This window comes from Salmo salar, chromosome 02 (assembly GCF_965601325.2).
Source record: "Salmo salar chromosome 02, fSalSal1, whole genome shotgun sequence".
Classification (NCBI taxonomy): Eukaryota; Metazoa; Chordata; class Actinopteri; order Salmoniformes; family Salmonidae; genus Salmo; species Salmo salar.
Window position 1 is genome coordinate 61,889,992 of NC_138292.1, and position 21,798 is coordinate 61,911,789.

The window sequence follows — 21,798 nt, forward strand, 5'->3', positions numbered from 1 at the left end:
CACCTCCAGAGGGCTTGCCATGGACAGCTCTATAGGCACCAACTGGGGCTGGTGAATCAACACCAACACTACCCAGTCCAGGTGCTGCAACCAATTGGCACCTGGAATTGGTCCCACCTGTCCCTCGTTACTCCAAATGGGTATAAGTGGAGGTGCAGTCACTCGGGGGCTTGGGCAGACAGGCAGAGGGTACGCCTAGTCCTCAGAAGAACCGGAGTGAGAATGAGAAGCACCTCAATCAGACGCCTAAGAAGATACTAGGTGATGTTCGACTCTCTCTCTTCCTTTTCTTTGGCCCCAAAGGAAGAGGACCCATTCCCGGGCAGCACGCCACCCGGCGCAAGTTGAGAGCATGTACTGAAACCCCGGACTCATCGTTCTCTCTCTCTCTCTCTTTTGTTCATTAACACAGGCGGTCCAAGGAGCCGCCCCGCCAGACACCGTGAGCCACCCGTTACCGGAGAGACCTTTCAGTTGTTTTTTTCCCTTCCCCGTTCTCCCCAACCTTTATTAAAACACAACTTTGGTTTGTGCACCGCAAAGCAGTCTCCCCTGGGTTGACGCAGGACCAATCAGACGGTCCGAATGTGTTCACGTTCTAGAAGGGTCGTGGAGGAAGTCAATACCAGACTCATTGTGGAGAAGAAACAAACATTCGGGGTGTAGCGTTTGGCCGGAGCAATGAGTCTGGGTAGCCAGGCATGGGTAGGGAGAGGGCTGAGACCATGTTGTCTCCATCAGGCTTTAAAAGAGCATGGGGTCTCCATCAGGCTTTAAGAGAGCATGTGGTCTCCATCAGGCTCTGAGAGATAATGTGGTCTCCATCAGGCTCTAAGAGATAATGTGGTCTCCATCAGGCTCTAAGAGATAATGTGGTCTCCATCAGGCTCTAAGAGATAATGTGGTCTCCATCAGGCTCTAAGAGAGCATGTGGTCTCCATCAGGCTCTAAGAGAGCATGTGTTCTCCATCAGGCTCTAAGAGAGCATGTGGTCTCCATCAGGCTCTAAGAGAGCATGTGGTCTCCATCAGGCTCTAAGAGAGCATGTGGTCTCCATCAGGCTTTAAGAGAGCATGTGGTCTCCATCAGGCTAAGAGAGCATGTGGTCTCCATCAGGCTCTAAGAGAGCATGTGGTCTCCATCAGGTTAAGAGAGCATGTGGTCTCCATCAAGCTCTAAGAGAGCATGTGGTCTCCATCAGGCTCTGAGAGATAATGTGGTCTCCATCAGGCTCTAAGAGATAATGTGGTCTCCATCAGGCTCTAAGAAATAATGTGGTCTCCATCAGGCTCTAAGAGATAATGTGGTCTCCATCAGGCTCTGAGAGATAATGTGGTCTCCATCAGGCTCTAAGAGAGCATGTGGTCTCCATCATGCTTTAAGAGAGCATGTGGTCTCCATCAGGCTAAGAGAGCATGTGGTCTCCATCAGGCTCTAAGAGAGCATGTGGTCTCCATCAGGCTAAGAGAGCATGTGGTCTCCATCAGGCTAAGAGAGCATGTGGTCTCCATCAGGCTCTAAGAAATAATGTGGTCTCCATCAGGCTCTAAGAGATAATGTGGTCTCCATCATGCTCTGAGAGATAATGTGGTCTCCATCAGGCTCTAAGAGAGCATGTGGTCTCCATCATGCTTTAAGAGAGCATGTGGTCTCCATCAGGCTAAGAGAGCATGTGGTCTCCATCAGGCTCTAAGAGAGCATGTGGTCTCCATCAGGCTAAGAGAGCATGTGGTCTCCATCAGGCTCTAAGAGAGCATGTGGTCTCCATCAGGCTCTAAGAGAGCATGTGGTCTCCATCAGGCTCTGAGAGATAATGTGGTCTCCATCAGGCTCTAAGAGATAATGTGGTCTCTATCAGGCTCTAAGAAATAATGTGGTCTCCATCAGGCTCTAAGAGATAATGTGGTCTCCATCAGGCTCTGAGAGATAATGTGGTCTCCATCAGGCTCTAAGAGAGCATGTGGTCTCCATCAGGCTCTAAGAGATAATGTGGACTCCATCAGGCTCTAAGAGAGCATGTGGACTCCATCAGGCTCTAAGAGATAATGTGGTCTCCATCAGGCTCTAAGAGAGCATGTGGTCTCCATCAGGCTCTAAGAGAGCATGTGGTCTCCATCAGGCTCTAAGAGAGCATGGGGTCTCCATCAGGCTTTAAGAGAGCATGTGGTCTCCATCAGGCTCTAAGAGATAATGTGGTCTCCATCAGGCTCTAAGAGATAATGTGGTCTCCATCAGGCTCTGAGATATAATGTGGTCTCCATCAGGCTCTAAGAGAGCATGTGGTCTCCATCAGGCTTTAAGAGAGCATGTGGTCTCCATCAGGCTCTAAGAGAGCATGTGGTCTCCATCAGGCTCTAAGAGAGCATGTGGTCTCCATCAGGCTCTAAGAGAGCATGCGGTCTCCATTAGGCTTTAAGACAGCCTAACCAACATAAACAGTAAACAGACAGAAGCCTCTCACTCGCACAGCAGGAGTGTTGTCTCTCTCTCTGTTCTACCATCTCTTCCTCAATCTCTTTTTCCATTTTATGTCTTTCACTCCCACATCAGACAAACACACACTGTCAGCACCCGCCTGCTGCTGCACCTCAGAGAGACAGTCAACTGGATAGACCGACAGATGAATAATGTATGAACGACACTAGGAGGGGCGTCGATACGAGCAGGATACTGACACACACAGGATACTGACGCGGTGTAACTTCTTGCCGAGTTAGCGCTATCGGTGACTTTACTGTCATGGTGGTGTCTGTCTGCCTCAAGTCAGACTGTACTTCCTTATAAACCCCAATAAGTCCCTATGGATAATGTCATGTCATTAGATCTTATGGCCATCTATGGCAAGGGATCGATTAGACTGTCGGTCGGGTTCGATGTTAAGGGAAATGGGGTTGACAGAGGCATTGCTTATCGTCGTGTGAAAGACTTTATACGTGTGAAGAAAAGAAGGAAAGGAGAGAGGGAGAGGAAAATGATGGAGACTGACCTGGGAGAAATGATGGAGACCGGACAGGGAGAAATGATGGAGACCGGACAGGGAGAAATGATGGAGACCGGACAGGGAGAAATGATGGAGACCGGACAGGGAGAAATGATGGAGACCGGACAGGGAGAAATGATGGAGACCGGACAGGGAGAAATGATGGAGACCGGACAGGGAGAAATGATGGAGACCGGACAGGGAGAAATGATGGAGACCGGACAGGGAGAAATGATGGAGACCGGACAGGGAGAAATGACGGAGACCGGACAGGGAGAAATGACGGAGACCGGACAGGGAGAAATGACGGAGACCGGACAGGGAGAAATGACGGAGACCGGACAGGGAGAAATGATGGAGACCGGACAGGGAGAAATGATGGAGACCGGACAGGGAGAAATGATGGAGACTGGACAGGGAGAAATGATGGAGACCGGACAGGGAGAAATGATGGAGACCGGACAGGGAGAAATGATGGAGACCGGACAGGGAGAAATGATGGAGACTGGACAGGGAGAAATGATGGAGACTCACCTGGGAGAAATGGGATGATTCTCTTCTTGGGATCTTTCTGCCCTCCCTCGATTGGGAACTTGTCAAGAATCTGCATCTGTAAAGAGCAACACACAGAGCATTTTTTTTATTAATTTAAGAGGGAGAGAAATATTTGGCAAACATTTACAAATGTACTTCTTCTCAATACAGCTCACTGAGGAATTCAATAGTGTTTCATTTCATTGAATTTCATTGAAAGAAACAGCTGGGCTCAGTATTTAAAATTCCCCGCCACTCCGATCACAGCATCAGAGATTATATCATATCAAAGCTCGGACACATTTTAAATTCCCAGTCGGACAAGGACAAACGCTGCATGGTGTTTTGCTGCTCGTGGTGGAGAGGAGTTAATGTGAGTCGATTTATTCATAAAGACGCCCTGGTACTAAGGGAGGAGAAGTGCTGACCCCGGGGTTAGAGGGAACTGCACGTACACACACACCCATACACACAGGGGGACTTTTTCCACACACACACACACACACACTGCAGAGGTCAGAGATGCCAGGCAGTGTCGGCCATATTGTGTTTATCCAATTTCAACCCCTAAATAAATCATGCAAGGGGGTGGGGATTAGGAAATGTAAATGGGGCTGTGGGTGAAGAAGCCTATACTATCTGCAGCATATGTACTGTAAGAAGAGAAGAGAGAGAATGAGAGAGAAAAGATAGAAAGAAAAAGATAAGGGAAATGTGTGTGTGTGTGTGTGTGTGTGCGCGCGTGCATGTGTGTTTGTAAGTGGGCTGCTCATTTGACAGCTACATGGAACAGGACTTTGCCGACAAGCTGCTTAAATTCCAGCCCCTCACGGCACACTTGGACAGCCTCGGGTGGAGGTGCAAGCTGGTGACACTTATATTTGGCAGTCTCTGCCACGTACACAGCCTTGCAGTGTGCGGACTCCAGATTGCAGGCCTGACAAAAACTAGGGCAAAGCAGTAGGCTAGGTACTGCTCTGTTTCAACGGTCCTGGAAAGCCTAGCTGTTTGGAGAAGGAGGTGCTGTCTGTAGTGCCATGCATACAGGAACCTTTGAAATGTTTGGAAACTTTTTTGTGTTCCTGCGTGCTTATGTATGCAGGTGTGTGTGACAGAGAAAGAGACACAGAAAAACAGAGAGAGAAAGAGAGAGACCACACACCATAAATCTGGTGTGCATCAGGGCAGGGTAAAGACCCAGAGGAACCAGGCGAATAAACAATCTAGCAGAATGGGGACGAGGGACTGTTCCAAACCCAGTTCTCTCTCTGTGTCTGGGTCAGCATGCGTATACACACAGCCCCATGTTGACTGGGTTTTTCCAGAAACTCCACTGGGGTTCTCTTTCTCATAGAAATAGATTATAATTGAACAGAAATTCCCATTCAAATCAATGGATCTGTGATTCTTCTTTTTTCTTCTTTTTTTGCCCACCTTTATTTAACCAGGTAGGCCAGTTGAGAACAAGTTCTCATTTACAACTGCGACCTGGTCAAGATAAAGCAAAGCAGTGCGACACAATCAACAACACAGAGTTACACATGGAATAAACAAACATACAGTCAATAACACAATAGAAAAGTATATATATACAGTGTGTGCAAATGAGGTAAGATAAGGGAGGTAAGGCAATAAATAGGCCATAGTGGCAAAACAATTACAATTTGGCAATTAAACACTGGAGTGATAGATGTGCAGAAGATGACTGTGCAAGAGTAGAGATACTGGGGTGCAAAGGAGCAAAAAAATTATGACATTATGGGGATGAGGTAGTTGGATGGGCTATTTACAGATGGGCTACGTACAGGTGCAGTGATCTGTGAGCTCCTCTGACAGCTGGTGCTTAAAGTTACAGAGGGAGATATGAGTCTCCAGCTTCAGTAAAACAGTGACGGGTGGGCCGGCAGTATTCTATTTGTATGCTTTGTCTTCCCTGTCTGGGATCGCAGCTCAGTTCAGTCTTGTTTTGCTCTCACAGGGAAAAACTCTATATGCCTTGTCCCAGTGGAGGGGTTGGTCTTCCGGTGGGTAAGCTGCTGAGTGTGGTCCACTCTGAACTGAAAGCAATGTTGGTGGTTTGAATGCTTGAGCCAAACAACGGAGACTAGCTTAACATAAAGGGTGGGCTTCATCTTTTTCTGACCAAAATGTAGCTGCAAGGGAGAAGTAGGTAGCGGTAGCTAATAGGTAGCAATGGGAGTTAGTATCTTACAACTAGGAGTTACTGTCTCGCAGTAAAAGTATGTAAACAAAGCCTAAAGAGGTAAGGAGGAAGAAGAAACGTAAGAGATACTTTGACAGTTACTGTGAAGTTACTGTGCTGCTGTGTAGGCGTTATAAATTGAGGGTTAGAATCACTAAAACACTCGCGGAGACCGTACAAAACATAATCCAGCTGTTGTCTGCTTCAATTGAACAAAGAGTTTACTGAGTTGCCTAATTTCCTCATTCAACATACTGAATCAAGTTAACTATCTCCACTCTGTTTATTAGTGGTTCGATCCAAATGATCCTAGTTGGCCTAGTTGAACCAAATTCAAAACTTGTAAATGTTTTTAAAAATTGCAGCCGATTGCTGTTCCTCTTCCCTCACCCCAAAATACCCAGAACTCTCCCTTTCTTCTCCCCATCTCTCCTCCTCCCCCTGGACAGACACCTGGCTCTCGGAGATGCATTTTCCCCATCCCATGGGGAAATGTGCGACCACAGAAAAATGTTGTCTCTCCAAACAGGTGCGAGGGTGCTAATTCCGGCACCACCAAAACAGGTGGGAATACAAATCCCAGGACGATATGGGGTGGAGAATAAGAAATAATACAAAAACGCAGCCTCATTCAGAACAATAGTCCCAGTCAGTATTCACGTAATAATAAGAAATTCTCCCCGCCCACGCCGAACAATTTACCCCCATTATATAGGAGGCAACCTTGTTATCGATTTGTTTGTTATACAGAAATAACAAAACATGCAGAAAAGCAGAAAAGCAGCTGCGCTGTTAAATGTCACCAGGTAAAAAAATTCCGACCTACGGTTCGCAATGCTCCCATGTAAGGAAATAGAGCCTGCTATAAGAGCTCTGTGCTGTGGCTTCAGGCTAATTGGCGTTGGAAAGTTGGGATCCTCGTGTCCAAGTAGGCTACACGTACCTATGTCTGTGGGAAACATTTCATCACAGGGAAGACATTTAACTTGCTTGATGAAGTCAGTTTGTAACTCCACTCATTACTTGTAGCTGTATAGTCCACTCACTCACGTGGCTGCTAGCACCATCACGAAAACTGGCGAGAGGGAAACCCTACAACATTATGTTTTTCTTAGTAGTGAGAACGTTCGGGAGCAGGCAATGTTGAAAAGTCATCTTTAGACATCTTGTACTTTTCTAAAATGTAGTTTTGTAATTGACTAAAACAAGCAGACAACGAGAAAATTGCATCTGAAAAAGGTCAAGTATTTGCTGTGAGCCAATGGGGTAACCTAGGTAACCACAGGTTGTTCTCCCCACAGACGAGCAGGGACGCAACGTTCTATCTCATACTGACTGGGACTATGGCTGTAGCTACTACTTCTCAGACCTCTCTCTGTCTCCTTGGTAACCAGCCTAGAGAGAATGAGTGTGAGTGTTCTGAAGCGTTCTGATTGGATAAGGCTGTGAGGCTCTGGACCACTATTAGAGGAGTCGGGTCGGAAAAAAAGAGACACACAGAACATGTTTCTTTTCCTCTATTGTCAGTGAGTATCTCTACGAATTCTATCCCTACACCAACTCTGCTATGAGGACTTAGCATTATTGCTGCATTCACATGCCAGTCGGGAAAAAACGGAAACTCCGAAATGTCCGACTTGCTAACTGGTTGAACGTGTATAACTACAACCAGTTAGCAAACACATACATTTCGGAGTTTCCTAGTCAAATCAAATCAAATGTTATTGGTCGCATAAAGATATTTAGAACCCTAGCTCCAAAAGTTCCAACTAGCAGGTGAACCCGGCACTGTTTGCGAAATCCGAGGTGCAGTATAACAAGGCGTTGGTGTTGGAAATGTGCTTTGAATATGGAAAACATTGTAGGCTACGGCCCACAGCTGCAGCAGGCCCCTCTTCATATCATGCACAGTGGCTTATAATAGGCACGCCATATATGGACTTGTGGGAATGAGTTGGGATTTAAGTTAAAGAGTCCGCTTTGTTTTGGAGAGAGAGAGAGATAAAGAGAGAGAGAGAGCGAGAGAGAGAGAGAGAGAGAGAGGCGAGAGAGAAAAAGAGGGTGAGAAAAAGAGGGAGAGAGAGAGAGAGAGAGAGAAGAGAGAGCGCATGCATGGACATGCATCTCTTCCTGTTGACGATCATGTGACCTGTGAAGAGTGACTCAAGAGGAGCTACCCTTGGTTGAACCACACAGATGACAGAGCTCAGTGACAGAACACACAGTCACACACAGATAGACGCACAAGCACACAGACACACACACACACACACACACACACACACACACACACACACACACACACACACACACACACACACACACACACACACTTAGCAGCTCCCCACTTATGAAACAAACTCATGACCCACATAACACTGAAGAACCATGTGATCCCACCATTTCCACGGTAATGGTGGGATCACATGGTTCCACTGAGAATCAAATGAACTCTAAACAATCAACAGCAGTCAGATTTACTGAGTGTAATGTCAACATAGTGAGTCTTTGTAGCTTGAAATGGTGGGCGGAGGCAAAGTCATTTATTTCCTGGGCTGCAGCCCAAATGGTACACTACTCCCTATACTATACATGGCACTACTTTTGACCAGAGCCTTTTGGGACCTGGTCAAACGTGGTGCACTATAAAGGGAATAGGGTGCCATGTGAGATGCAGCCCTGGACTCTCTCTCTCTAGCAACTCACTTTAATCCACTAATTACAAGACATGTTGGTGTAAACACGACCGGAAATAAAAGGGGGCTGAAGGGGGAGGAAGGGAAGGGTTAAAAGTAATTTATATTTTGCCTGTCTAGTATTGCCAGAACAGAACACAGGTTCTTCCATTATTCCTTCTTAATCCTACTACTACTAGCCTGGTCCCAGATCTGTTTGTGCTATCTTGTGATATTGACCATATGAGTTAGGCAAGACAGCACAAACAGATCTGGGACCAGGCTATACCACTCCAGCGCTACCACACAAAAGACAGAGCGACTGAGGAAACGAATGGACAACATGAATCAAGTCTGGACACGCATTAGTGGCCCGGGGTATCGAGTTTCTAGAGACAGATGTCTGGATCCGGGGAACAGGGGTTAGCGAATAGTGAGCTAGTGCTCCCTCCAACCACAATCACTCACAGTTGCGGCTCTATATATAAATTGGAACCTTGGCATTCGATCTCGACAAATCACAAATGCCTCCAGGTATCTTGATGGAACATGTATTAACCCATTTCAGAAGGGGGTGAGGTGACGTATGGATTCGAGTTGCTGGAGAAATTGGCTATATTCTGTTAAAGTCAATGGGGAGTGTTGTTAGGTTGTAACCCTGTAGGTTCCACTTGAAGCTCCCCAGTCCCAAGGCAACAGGTGCTGGGATGTGGTAACGTCTGTCACTCCCAGCTCCAGGTCTCCTCTTCCAGCTTCCAGACTCCAGATCTGGCCTTGGCCTGGAACAAGACTCCAGGGAAAGGCTATGGAAGTCTTAGGAGGCCCACCATCATCATTCCATGGATTGGAACGGAAATGGGATCCAGGGATTGGAATTTCAAGTTTACTGTATCCCAAGGCTTGGTGCTGTAGTTTTGGGGCTAGTCATTGACACGCTTTTGTAGGCTTTATTACACAACCGTGGGAACTGGAAAGACCAATGGATCTTTGGGTCTAGATCTGTACATTATAACACACAGGTGAACCCTATCTTGCGGTTGTTCTACTTGCAGGCAGTGCTCAAGAACGCATGAGCCCATGGGATGAAAGAACGCGAGAGAAACTCTGAAAATAAACACTGAAGTAGAGAAGGGGAAAAAGTGCAGTGGTTTGAGTTTCTCTGCATCTCCGCTCCTAATTTAAAGGCAGTAAGTCGAGGAATAACTATTTAGTTGTCGTGTGTAACTACTGCAATGAAACCAAGGCAACCCTTCCTATCATAGTACATTACTTAAATACTGTGAGAAACAAAACCAGTATCACCTTTCACTCTCTTAGTGTGAGAAGGTTGGCACTCTAGACAATGGGTGTGAAATCAATGTAGTTATGGCAGTAAATGTTGCTGTCAATCCTGAAAGCTTTGACGGTAGTTTTCCAGTAACCCTGCCACCCTCTTTCTGACCACAACTAACTCTACCCTTGATTCAGAACATCTTCTACTTCTGTGGCCAGCGGGCACAAACCCCACCAATGTACAAAGAACATGGCTTCAGGTTACCAACTGCAGCTTTCTGCTTCAGCTAAAGGTAGAAAAATAGGCCAGCCATCTTACAGTAGAGTGCAGAGAGAGAGAGAGAGAGAGAGCCCTCAGCCCTGTAACGGTACCTAAATTAGCCTAGCGCTCAGCCAACATTCTCAGAGTTTCCATGCTTGGAATCAGGACAAACTTTGAGCCACGTGGCCAGACCACAAGCCCAGGGAGAGAGGCAGCAGGAAGGGATGCCAGCGCCCCTGGTGTGTGCCCCGTACGCTCTGCCCACACGCCCAAGGGCGTGGAGGGGAAATGAAACTCCTGACAGATATTGCATTTTTCTCCTTTCCACAAAAAAAACAGGGTTATTTCAGGTCTATTTTATTATGATACAATATAGTTCAAATGAAAAGTGGGGCAGAGTTGAGAATCTGGTCATAGGACACGGTTGAGAATGCCAGCTGCTATCTTGAACATGTATCTCCTGCAAAATACTTCTGAGGCAAACCTTAATAAATGAAGGTTTAATGGAAAGTAGTGTTTTTGTCAGTATATTTCTGAAAGGGATATTGTACCTGAACTGAAGATTGTTCGTCAAAGCTCTTCCTGCCTATCCCCATCAGATATAATCCGATTTGAGGGGGAAAGCCAGAGAGAGAGGAGAGAGGGTGAAATTGGATCATCTTTAATAGAAAGACTGGCTGGGTAATTGGGATGAGCACCAGCCGTACATCACACACACACACACACACACATCCTCACAAGACCACCATCCTCAAAAGTCTCTAGCCCCTAGCTGTGCGTAAAGCTAATGCATTTGACCTGTAGGTGGAGTGGGCCTCGGATTAGCTGAAAATTCGCTCTCCATTAAGAGCAAAACAAGAAAGGAAAGAGACAGAAACGAGGAAGAAAGACAGAGAGAGAGAGACAGCCGGATTATAATTAACGGTGTGAACCACTGTGTGAGAAGCCAGGTTCAGGGCCGTACCAGGCTGACGAGGTAGTGATGAGAAGCCGTGTACTGACAGACAGACAGGACTGCTGTTTACTGAACCGTTGTTCATTAACACTAACCAAGGGTTCGGCTGGAGAGGAGCTTTTGCTATTACAATGGCATAGAAGGACACCTGGTCCGCTAACCAATGCTACCTATAGCAAAGGAGGATAGGATACCAGGGAAGTGGTATGAGACACGTCATACAGAGGTCGTTGGTGGTTTTATATGTCAGACCAGTTAACTAGGGTTCCCCACCTGCCGAACTTGGCCTGCGGGTGATTTTATTTGTCCCTCCAAGGTTTCTGAGCAAAAAACATTCATATATGTGATTATATATATATATATATATATATATATAAGGGATTTTAATTTTGGAAATCTGTTCCAAAGTATTCCCACGCATAATAGAGAGATAAACACTGAGTGTACAAAACATTAAGATCACCTGCTCTCTCCATGACATAGACTGACCGGGTGAATCCAGGTGAAAGCTATGATCCCTTATTGATGTCACTTGTTAAATCCACTTCAATCAGTGTAGATGAAGGGAAGGAGACAAGTTAGAGAAGGATTTTTAAGCCTGGAGACATTTGAGACATGGATTGTGTATGTGTGCCATTCAGAGGGTGAACGGGCAAGACAAAAGATTGAAGTGCCTTTAAAAGGGGTGTGGTAGTAGGTGCCAGGAGCACCGGTTTGTGTCAAGAACTGCAACACTGCTGGGTTTTTCACTCTCAACAGTTTCTCGTGTGTATTAAGAATGGTCCACCACCCAAAGGACACCATCCAACTTGACAACTTTGGGAAGCATTGGAGTCAACATGAGCCAGCATCCCTGTGGAACGCTTCCGACACCTGAGTCCATGCCCTGACGAATTGAGGCTGTTCTGAGGGCAAAGGGGGGGGGGGGGGTGTATTAGGACGCTGTTCCTAATGTTTTGTACACTCAGTATATGTGATCCTAATCAAATCTAAGCCAGGTTTGAAATGAATATATTTTAGTCAAATATTATATATGTTTGGGCTTCTTGCGGTCAATTTGCTGTCTACAAATGATTCGTAATTATGTTCAGGCCCCCCGACCATCTGCTCAAGACAAAATCGGCCCGTGGCTGAATCTAGTTAATGATCGCTGCTCTAGAGTATTGTACCTGTAGCCTATATGGGTATGGGTTCAGGAACCTTTGACCTGATCAGGAAAAACACAGAACCCTATTAATGTATGGGTATGTATTCTATATCCTGTAAGCCACATTATCTGAGGTGTAGCTGTAAATGTAACCCTGCTATTTCATACTATACTCAGAGGTCACTGCCACAACAACACAATTTCTCCAAACAACCTTCAATTCTGTATAATGTCTATCCACTGCGACCACGCTGCAAACTAAAAACAGTTTAGACATTGTGTTCTCGGACAAAGAAGCGTATTATTTATCAAATCCAAAGGACATTTATATGAAACCTTGACAGTCTTCACTCTGCAAGCCATTGTGCAAAATAAGCCATAGCACTAGCTATTGATGTTTAAGGCAAAAACCTTTAAAGTGTTTTTATGGACTGAGACTCCCCCTCAGCCTGAGAAGACCTTGAGTTGAACAGGAGGCCTGTAATTATATATATATATATATATATATATATATATATAGAGCGAGAGAGAGAGAATAAGGGAAAAAGAGAGAGAGAGAGAGAGAGAGAGAGAGAGAGAGAGAATAAGGGAAAAAGAGAGAGAGCAAGAGAGAGAGAGAGAGAGAGAGAATAAGGGAAAAAGAGGGAGAGAGAGAGAGAGAGAGAGAGAGAATAAGGGAAAAAGAGGGAGAGAGAGAGAGAGAGAGAGAGAGAGAATAAGGGAAAAAGAGGGAGAGAGAGAGAGAGAGAGAGAGAGAGAGAGAGAGAATGAGGGAAAAAGAGAGAGAGAGAGAGAGAGAGAGAGAGAGAGAGAGAAGAAGGGAGAAAGAGGGAGGGAGGGACAGAGAGAGAGAGAAAGGGAGAGAGAGAGAGAGAGAGAGAGAGAGAGAGAGAGAGAGAGAGAGAGAGAGAGAGAGAGAGAAGTGAGAAGAGGGAGAGAGAGAGAGATAAAGAGAGAGCGACAGAGGGAGAGAGATAAGAAGGGAAAAAGAGGGTGGAAGAGAGAGACAAAGAGAGAAAGACAGAGAGAAAGAGACAGACTGAGAGAAAGAGACAGACTGAGAGAGCTAGCCAGGCAGCTACAGACAAAGTATTTCAGCGGCCATATATCTTCTGATAACAGGTGGTTCGATTGGGAAGTAAACAGGATAGAGCTGTTGGACCGGTGCAAGGCATTGGAAATATATGACTAGATCAAAAGAGTGTTGGAGGGCAATGAGAGACTGGAGTGTGAAACTGACAGACAGGCACACACAGTGGTACACACACACACACACACACACACACACCTATACTGTATCAAGATAGAGACATGCAAACAGGCAAGGATTCTCTCTGCCACACAGATATGCGCACACACACACACACACACACACACACACACAATCTTATTCCTGGCATTTCTCAATTGGCAGCTGCTGAAAATGTAACTGTCAAAACTGTCAAAGGGGATCCTCCATTTGCTAATATCACATTTCTGGATTGACTGTCTCCAACTACTGCTATTTTGTGTGTGCACGCACGTATGTACACACACACACACACACACACACACACACACACACACACACAATGACTTCCAGTCCTTGACAAGGGGCTCTCAACCTCTTCACAGAGAACACAAAGCAGTCACACAGAAGTCTCCTTCTCCTCCACACACCCACAGAGTAGTGAAACACTAGTGCTGCTAACCTAAACAACGAAGGCTAAGTGGGTCTCTCTCTCCTCTCTCTTTCTTTCCCTCCAGCGCTCCCTCTCGCTCTCTCTCCCTCCCCCTAAACGCACCTCAGCCCAGCCAGTGTGAGCTTCGGGCCATGATGAAACATCCCACAAACGGACTGAACTCCGTTCATTCATCCTAAATTTAGCTCGCTCTCCTAAGCCCTTGCGCCAAGGCTGTGGTCAACGGCTACATATTTCCCCCTCCGTCCTGACCTAAGCGAAGACCCGAGCCAGTCTGTCCTGTGAAGTGCCCGATTGTACGCCAGCGGCGCAAAGCACGAAGCACAAGAATAGCGCCTGTGTCTGACGTGTAGGTGTCTTTCCTGTCCCGCGGGTGAAAAACACTCCAATCTGGGCCTCTCTCTCTCCCTCCCTCTCTCTCCACCATCGTGGCCGCGCAAGACTCCAACACCATCCTCAAGTTTGCTGACGACACGACGACGATGAGGCAGCCTATAGGGAGGAGGGCAGACACCTGGCAGCGTGGTGCCAGGACAACAACCTCTCCCTCAACGTCAGCAAGACAAAGGAGCTGATCGTGGACTCCAGGAAATGGAGGGCCGAACACGCCCCCATCCACATCGATGGGGCTGTAGTGGAGCGGGTCGAGAGCTTCAAGTTCCTTGGTGTCCACATCGCTAAGGATCTATCATGGTCCGTACACACCCACACAGTTGTGAAGAAGGCACGACAGCTCCTACCCCCAAGCCAAAAGACTAAACAAGACTGCTAAATAGCTAATCAAATAGCTACCCACACTACCTGTATTGACCATTTTCTGCACTAACTCTCTTGCACTGACTCTATGCACACACAGTGGACTCTAGCCACACACATACAGTGGACACTCCAACACACACATACATACTGATGGCACACACACACACACACACACACACTTTCACGCTCACCACATACGCTGCTGCTACTGTCTATTATCTATCCTATTGCCTAGTCACATTACCCCTACCTATATGTACACTACTGGTCAAACGTTTTAGAACACCTGCTCATTCAAGGGTTTTTCTTTATTTTTACTATTTTCTACATTGTAGAATAATACTGAAGACATCACAACTATGAAATAACACATATGGAATCATGTAGTAACTCAAAAAGTGTTAAACAAATCAAAATATATTTTATACTTCAGATTCTTCAACTAGCCACCCTTTGCCTTGATGACAGCTTTGCACACTCTTGGCATTCTCTCAACCAGCTTCACCTGGAATGCTTTTCTAATAGAGTTCCCACATGTGCTGAGCACTTGTTGGCTGCTTTTCCTTCACTCTGCAGTCCGACTCATCCCAAACCATCTCAATTTGGTTGAGGTCGGAGGATTGTGGAGGCCAGGTCATCTGATGCAGCACTCCATCACTCTCCTTCTCTGTTGAAAAACAAATGATAGTCCCACTAAGTATAAACCAGATGGATGGCGTATCGCTGAAGAATGCTGTGGTAGCCATGCTGGTTAAGTGTGCCTTGAATTCTAAATAAATCACAGACAGTGCCACCAGCAAAGCACCCCCACACCATAACACCTCCTCCTCCATGCTTTACGGTGGGAAATACACATGCGGATATTATCCATTCACCCACACCGCGTCTCACAAAGACACGGCGGTTGGAACCAAAAATGTCAAATTTCCAGTGGTCTAATGTCCATTGCTCGTGTTTCTTGGCCCAAGCAAGTCTCTCTTATTGGTGTCATTCAGTAGTGGTTTCTTTGCAGAAATTCGACCATGAAGGCCTGATTTACACAGTCTCCTCTGAACAGTTGATGTTGAGATATGTCTGTTACTTGAACTCTGTGAAGCATTTATTTGGGCTGCAATTTCTGAGGCTGGTAACTCTAATGAACATATCCTCTGCAGCAGAGGTAACTCTGGGTCTTCCATTCCTGTGGCGGTCCTCATGAGAGCCAGTTTCATCATAGCACTTGATGGTTTTTGCAACTGCAAATTATCCATATTGACTGACCTTCGTGTCTTAAAGTAATGATGGACTGTCGTTGCTCATTGCTTATTTGAGCTGTTATTGCCATAATATGGACTTGGTCTTTTACCAAATATATCTTCTGTATACCATCCCTACCTTGTCACAACACAATTGATTGGCTCAAACGGACTAAGGAAAGAAATTCCACAAATTAACATTTAAGAAGGCACACCTGTTAATTGAAATGCATTCCAGGTGACTACCTCATGAAGCTGGTTGAGAGAATGCCAAGAGTGTCCAAAGCTGTCATCAAGACAAAGGGTGGCTATTTGAAGAATCTCAAATATAAAATATATTTTGATTCGTTTAGCACTTTTTTGGTTACTACATGATTCCATATGTGTTATTTCATAGTTTTGATGTCTTCACTATTATTCTACAATGTAGAAAATAGTAAAAATAAAGAAAAACCCTTGAATGAGCAGGTGTTCTAAAACTTTTGACCGGTAGTGTACATAGCTACCTCAATTACCTCGTACCCCTACACATTGACTCGGTACTGGTACTCCCTGTATATAGTCATGTTTATATATTTATATGTACATATTCTTATTCCATCACTTTAGATTTGTGTGTATTAGTTAGTTGTTGGGGAATTGTTAGATTACTTGTTAGATATTACTGCACTGTTGGAACTAGAAGCACAAGCATTTCGCTACACTCGCATTAACATCTACTAACCATGTGTATGTGACCAATAACATTTGATTTGATTTGTTATTTTTACTCGTTATTGTTATTCGTTATTCACAGTGTTTTTAGTGTCACTATTTATATTTCCTTTTTTCTTTAACTCTGCATTGTTGGAAAAGGACCTGTACGTAAGCATTTCACTGTCAGCCTACACCTGTTGTTTATGAAGCATGTGACAAATACAATTCGATTTGATCCCTCTCCATCTCGCTCTATCTCCCTATGTCTCTCTCTCTCTCTTTCTCTCTCCCTCCCTCCCTCTTTCTCCACTCTGGGCTCATAAAGTAGTCCTTTATTCCTGACCCCAGACAATGGGAACCCTTATAGCCCATCCTAGCCTTGCCTAGCGCAGCAGTACAGTACAGAACATCCAAAGAACACCCACAAGGACGAGAGGGCCGAGAGGAACGAGGGAGCCGAGGGCGCTGAAGCTATTCAGCCATCCATCCTTGGAGATGGCATATCAATAATGCTTTGTGGTCTATATGTGTTTCAATCAAACAGTCCTCGGTCCGAGAGTAAGGGATTCTACTTTGGGCGACCTTCGTTTTGAAAGCTCTGGCAGAGGGATACTGTATAATTTACTGAGCGGAGTTGAATTGAATATGGGCTGCCTTGGTCCTGGCTGTACAGTAGGCCTTTGTGAACGTTTTTCAAAGGGCATAAAATATATCAACTATGCAAGTGGAATTTGACTACGTAAGTGGAATGCATGGCAAAATATGTGAATATCCATATGTTTTTATCAATACGCAATCTCAAATATTGAACTGAGAAAGATTTTTCAAACTTCAGTCCTGGCATTAACATTCCGAAACCTAAATATTCCGTCAGAAGCCATGGTCAGTCAGAGAGACTTGCTAACAGAGGAAAGAGAGGGATGTGGAGAGGAATACAAACCGGAGGAGAGCCTCATAAAACCATCAGTCAGTCTGTTAGTTCCCTCCTTCAGAAGGGTTTTAAAAAAATACCAGCCTTGTGCCAGACTGAAGGACACAGGCCCATTCACAGATGCCTCAGAGGTTCCTCAAATGACAAGGCTACTCATCATTAGGGAAGGGACTTTTTCCTAACTGGGAAAAACTCCACGTACTAATCACAACCTAAAATAAACTTGTGAGTGGTTTTCAGTGTCACTATTACTATAAAGCTGGTATAAGAAGGAATAGAAGCCTTCCCAGTGCCCATGGGCAAACTTAGTTCCTGTTCCAAAAGGTTTCCTTTCAGACGCCTGGAAACAGAGTAGTTGACTAGCTGGTCATAACTCGAACATAAGTGGAGAGTCACTATATTAACGTGACTGTAGACAAGCCAGGACGGTCCAGTCATGTGCCTGACTAGTACTAATGACTAGGATGAGTTGTTTTGTAATCAACAGGATGTGGGAAGGTACAGAAATGAGTTTGAGAGCAATTGAAGGTACAATTTCCCACAGACTAGAGGAGACGTATTTACACTACATGTTAAGTAGTTAGAAGTGTTTTACTCTAAATATATCAAGTCAAGCTGAGGTAAGTATAAAGTGCGGGAGTGAGTGTGTTTTTTCTGAAAAGAAGTATTTTCTTCCTCTTGCAACTGATTGTGTCGTTTCATTCACACTCACCCCACAACAGTCCCTCTTCCTTTCTTTCTTTCTTTCCACCTAATTTCATCCCTCTCTTTCCATCCCGTGCCCTGTTGGTAGATAGGGCCTGTCCACTTCTCAGGTGAAGTGAGAGAAAAATCGATCTTTCAATTCTGGCCTCACATAACCCAAACTGAACTACTGAAAAGGAACGATAGAGAAAAGACAGACAAAGAAGGAGATAGATAGAGAGAGAAATGGGGGGGGGGGAGAGGAGAGAGAGAGAGAGAGAGAGAGAGAGAGAGAGAGAGAGAGAGAGAGGTAACTTCCACAAATATGTGAACAATCTGAGAGCCAAGGCAAGAAGGGTCTTCTATGTCATCAAAAGGAACATAGAATTCGACATACCAATTAGGATCTGGCTAAAAATACTTGATACAGTTATAGAACCCATTGCCCTTTATAGTTGTGAGGTCTAGGGTCTGCTCACCAACCAAGAATTCACAAAATGGAAAAAACACCAAATTGAGACTGCGTGCAGAACTCTGCGAAAATTAGAGGTCGACCGATTATGCTTTTTCAACGCCGATACCGATACCGATTATTGGAGGACCAAAAAAAAGCCGCTACCGATTAATCGGTCGGTTATTATTATGATTTTTTTTATATGTATATATATATACACACACACACACACACACAGCTCTGAAGTGACAACGATACTGAAGAGTCTGCTTAGGAGACAAATACTCTCAACTGTTTGAATAATAAAAATAGAGTTTAAGTTACCTGTGATGAATGCTGAAAACAAAAACTGTAATTTCTATATGCAGGAAATCCTATTTTAATAATGGGCATGGTAAGAATTGACTACCAAAGTGCGAGTCATAATTCCCATGACACTTTCTAGCAAAATCTGAAAAGCTGTTCCTTCATTTATTCCATAGGATATTTTTAGATTAACTTAAAATAAGGTCTGTGTTTGGTTTAGGCTTACACCACCTTGCCAATTTTATAACTGTGTAGATATCCATAGGATATAACTCTGATCAATATAAGCGAAGATAAATTTTTTTGTAGAGTGGATTTATGAAAATATGTTGACAAACGTTACCTAGTGAGATTTACACGGGTATCAAAACGCCGAGGCGGGTTAAGCACAAAACACAGACCTTATTTGAAGTAGAACAAGACATTCTCTATGGAAGACATGAACGGTAAAATAGCGAAGGAACCCCTTTCAAGTTCAGCCGCAAGTTATTACAGGAATTATGACGCGTCGACTATTTCTCTCTAAACCATATACCTTTGACTATTATGAGCCTGCTGCTGCCTACCACCGCTCAGTCAGACTGCTCTACCAAATATCAAATCATAGACTTAACTATAATATAATAAACCTTAGGTCATTAATATGGTCAAATCCGGAAACTATCATCTCGAAAATATTATTCTTTCAGTGACATATGGAACCGTTCCGTATTTTATCTAACGGGTGGCATCCATAAGTCTAAATATTCCTGTTTCATCGCACAACCTACAATGTTATTTCATAGTTCCGTAAAATTCTGGCAAATTAGTTCGCAACGAGCCAGATTCTGTATACCCTGATTCTGCGTGCAACGAACGCAAGAGAACTGACACAATTTCACCTGGTTAATATTGCCTGCTAACCTGGATTTCTTTTAGCTAAATATGCAGGTTTAAAAATATATACTTCTGTGTATTGATTTTAAGAAAGGCATTGATGTTTATGGTTAGGTACAGTCGTGCAACGATTGTGCTTTTTTTTCACAAATGCGCTTTTGTTAAATCATCCCCGTTTGGCGAAGTCTGCTGTCTTTGTTAGGAAGAAATAGTCTTCACAGTTCGCAACGAGCCAGGCGGCCCAAACTGCTGCATATACCCTGACTCTGTTTGCAAGACAAGTGACACATTTTCCCTAGTTAAAAGAAATTAATGTTAGCAGGCAATATTAACTAAATATGCAGGTTTAAAAATATATACTTGTGTATTGATTTTAAGAAAGACATTGATGTTTATGGTCAGGTACACGTCAGAGCAAAGACAGTCCTTTTTTCGCGAATGCGCACCACATCGATTATATGCAAAGCAGGACAGGCTAGATAAACTAGTAATATCATCAACCATGTGTAGTTAACTAGTGTTTATGATTGATTGATTGTTTTTTTATAAGATAAGTTTAATGCTAGCTAGCAACTTACCTTGGCAACGTAAAGCAGGTGGTTAGAGCGTTGGGCTAGTTAACGTAAGGTTGTCCCCAAGCTGACAAGGTAAAAATCAGTCGTTCTGCCCCTGAACAAGGCAGTTAACCCACCGTTCCTAGGCCGTCATTGAAAATAAGAATGTGTTCTTTAACTGACTTGCCTAGTTAAATAAAGGTGTAAAAAAAAAAAAGACACAAAAAAAATTCATAAAATAAATCGGCAAATCGGTGGCCAAAAATACTGATTACCGATTGTTATGAAAACTTGAAATCGGCCCTAATTAATCGGCCATTCCGATTAATCGGTCGACCTCTAGCAAAAATATCCTGTGTGTACAATGTAAAACACCAAATAATGCATGCGGAGCAGAATTAGGCCGATACATGCTAATTATCAAAATCCAGAAAAGAGCCGTTAAATTCTACAACCACCTAAAAGGAAGCGATTCCCAGACCTTCCATAACAAAGTCATCACCTACAGAGGGATGATCCTGGAGAAGAGTCCCTTCAGCAAGCTGGTCCTGGGGCTCTGTTGGGTCTGTGTTTGTGAACAGGACAGCAACACAATTAGACCCAACCAAATCATGAGAAAACAAAAAGATAATTACTTGACACATTGGAAAGAATTAACAAAAAAACGGAGCAAACTAGAATGCTATTTGGCCTTAAACAGAGAGTACACAGTGGCAGAATACCTGACCACTGTGACTGACCCAAAATTAAGGAAAGCTTTGACTATGTACAGACTCAGTGACCATAGCCTTGCTATTGAGAAAGGCCACTGTAGGTAGACCTGGCTCTCAAGAGAAGACAGACTATGTGCACACTGCCCACAAAATGAGGTGGAAACTGAGCTGCACTTCCTAACCTCCTGCCAAATGTATGACCATATTAGAGACACAAGTTTCCCTCAAATTACACAAAGATTTTTTTTTAAATCCAATTTTGATAAACTCCCATATCTATTGGGTGAAATACCACAGTGTGCCATCACAGCAGCAAGATTTGTGACCTATTTCCACAAGAAAAGAGCAGCCAGTGAAGAACAAACACCATTGTAAATACAACCCATATTTATGTTTATTTATTTTCCCTTTTGTACTTTAACTATTTGCACATTGTTGCAACACTGTATATAGACATAATTTGACATTTGAAACGTCTTTATTCTTTTGGAACTTTTGTGAGCGTAATGTTAACTGTTAATTTTTCATTGTTTATTTAACTTTTGTTTGTTATCTATTTCAATTGCTTTGGCAATGTAAACATATGTTTACATGCCAATAAAGCCCCTTAAATTGAGAGAGAGAGCGATAAATAAAAGAGAAAAAAAGCGAGAGAGCGAGAGCGAGAGAAAGCGCGAGAGAGAAAGCGAGAGAGAGAGCGAGAGAGATAAATAAAAGAGAAAAAAGACAGAGAGAAGAGATGAGAGAGGAGAGGTGAGAGAATTAAAGAAAGAAAGAAAGAAAGAAAGAAAGAAAGAAAGAAAGAAAGAAAGAAAGAAAGAAAGAAAGAAAGAAAGAAAGAAAGAAAGAAAGAAAGAAAGAAAGAAAGAGAGAGAGAGAA

The 21,798-nt window shown here is 44.1% G+C and overlaps 1 protein-coding gene across 5 annotated transcripts in view; it reads right to left on the reverse strand.

Moving 5' to 3' along the window:
• LOC106586780 (SH3 and PX domain-containing protein 2A) overlaps positions 1–21,798 on the reverse strand; it is a 121,620-nt gene that overhangs the window by 85,821 nt on the left and 14,001 nt on the right. For 4 of the 5 annotated variants that reach the window (XM_014174425.3, XM_014174414.3, XM_014174408.3 and 1 more), the window contains exon 3: positions 3,515–3,590. In XM_014174425.3, the coding sequence (XP_014029900.1) occupies positions 3,515–3,590 (76 nt within the window). Of the gene's footprint in view, positions 1–3,514; positions 3,591–14,974; positions 15,137–21,798 lie in introns of all 5 variants that reach the window. The other variant, XM_045707024.2, reaches the window with a different exon arrangement.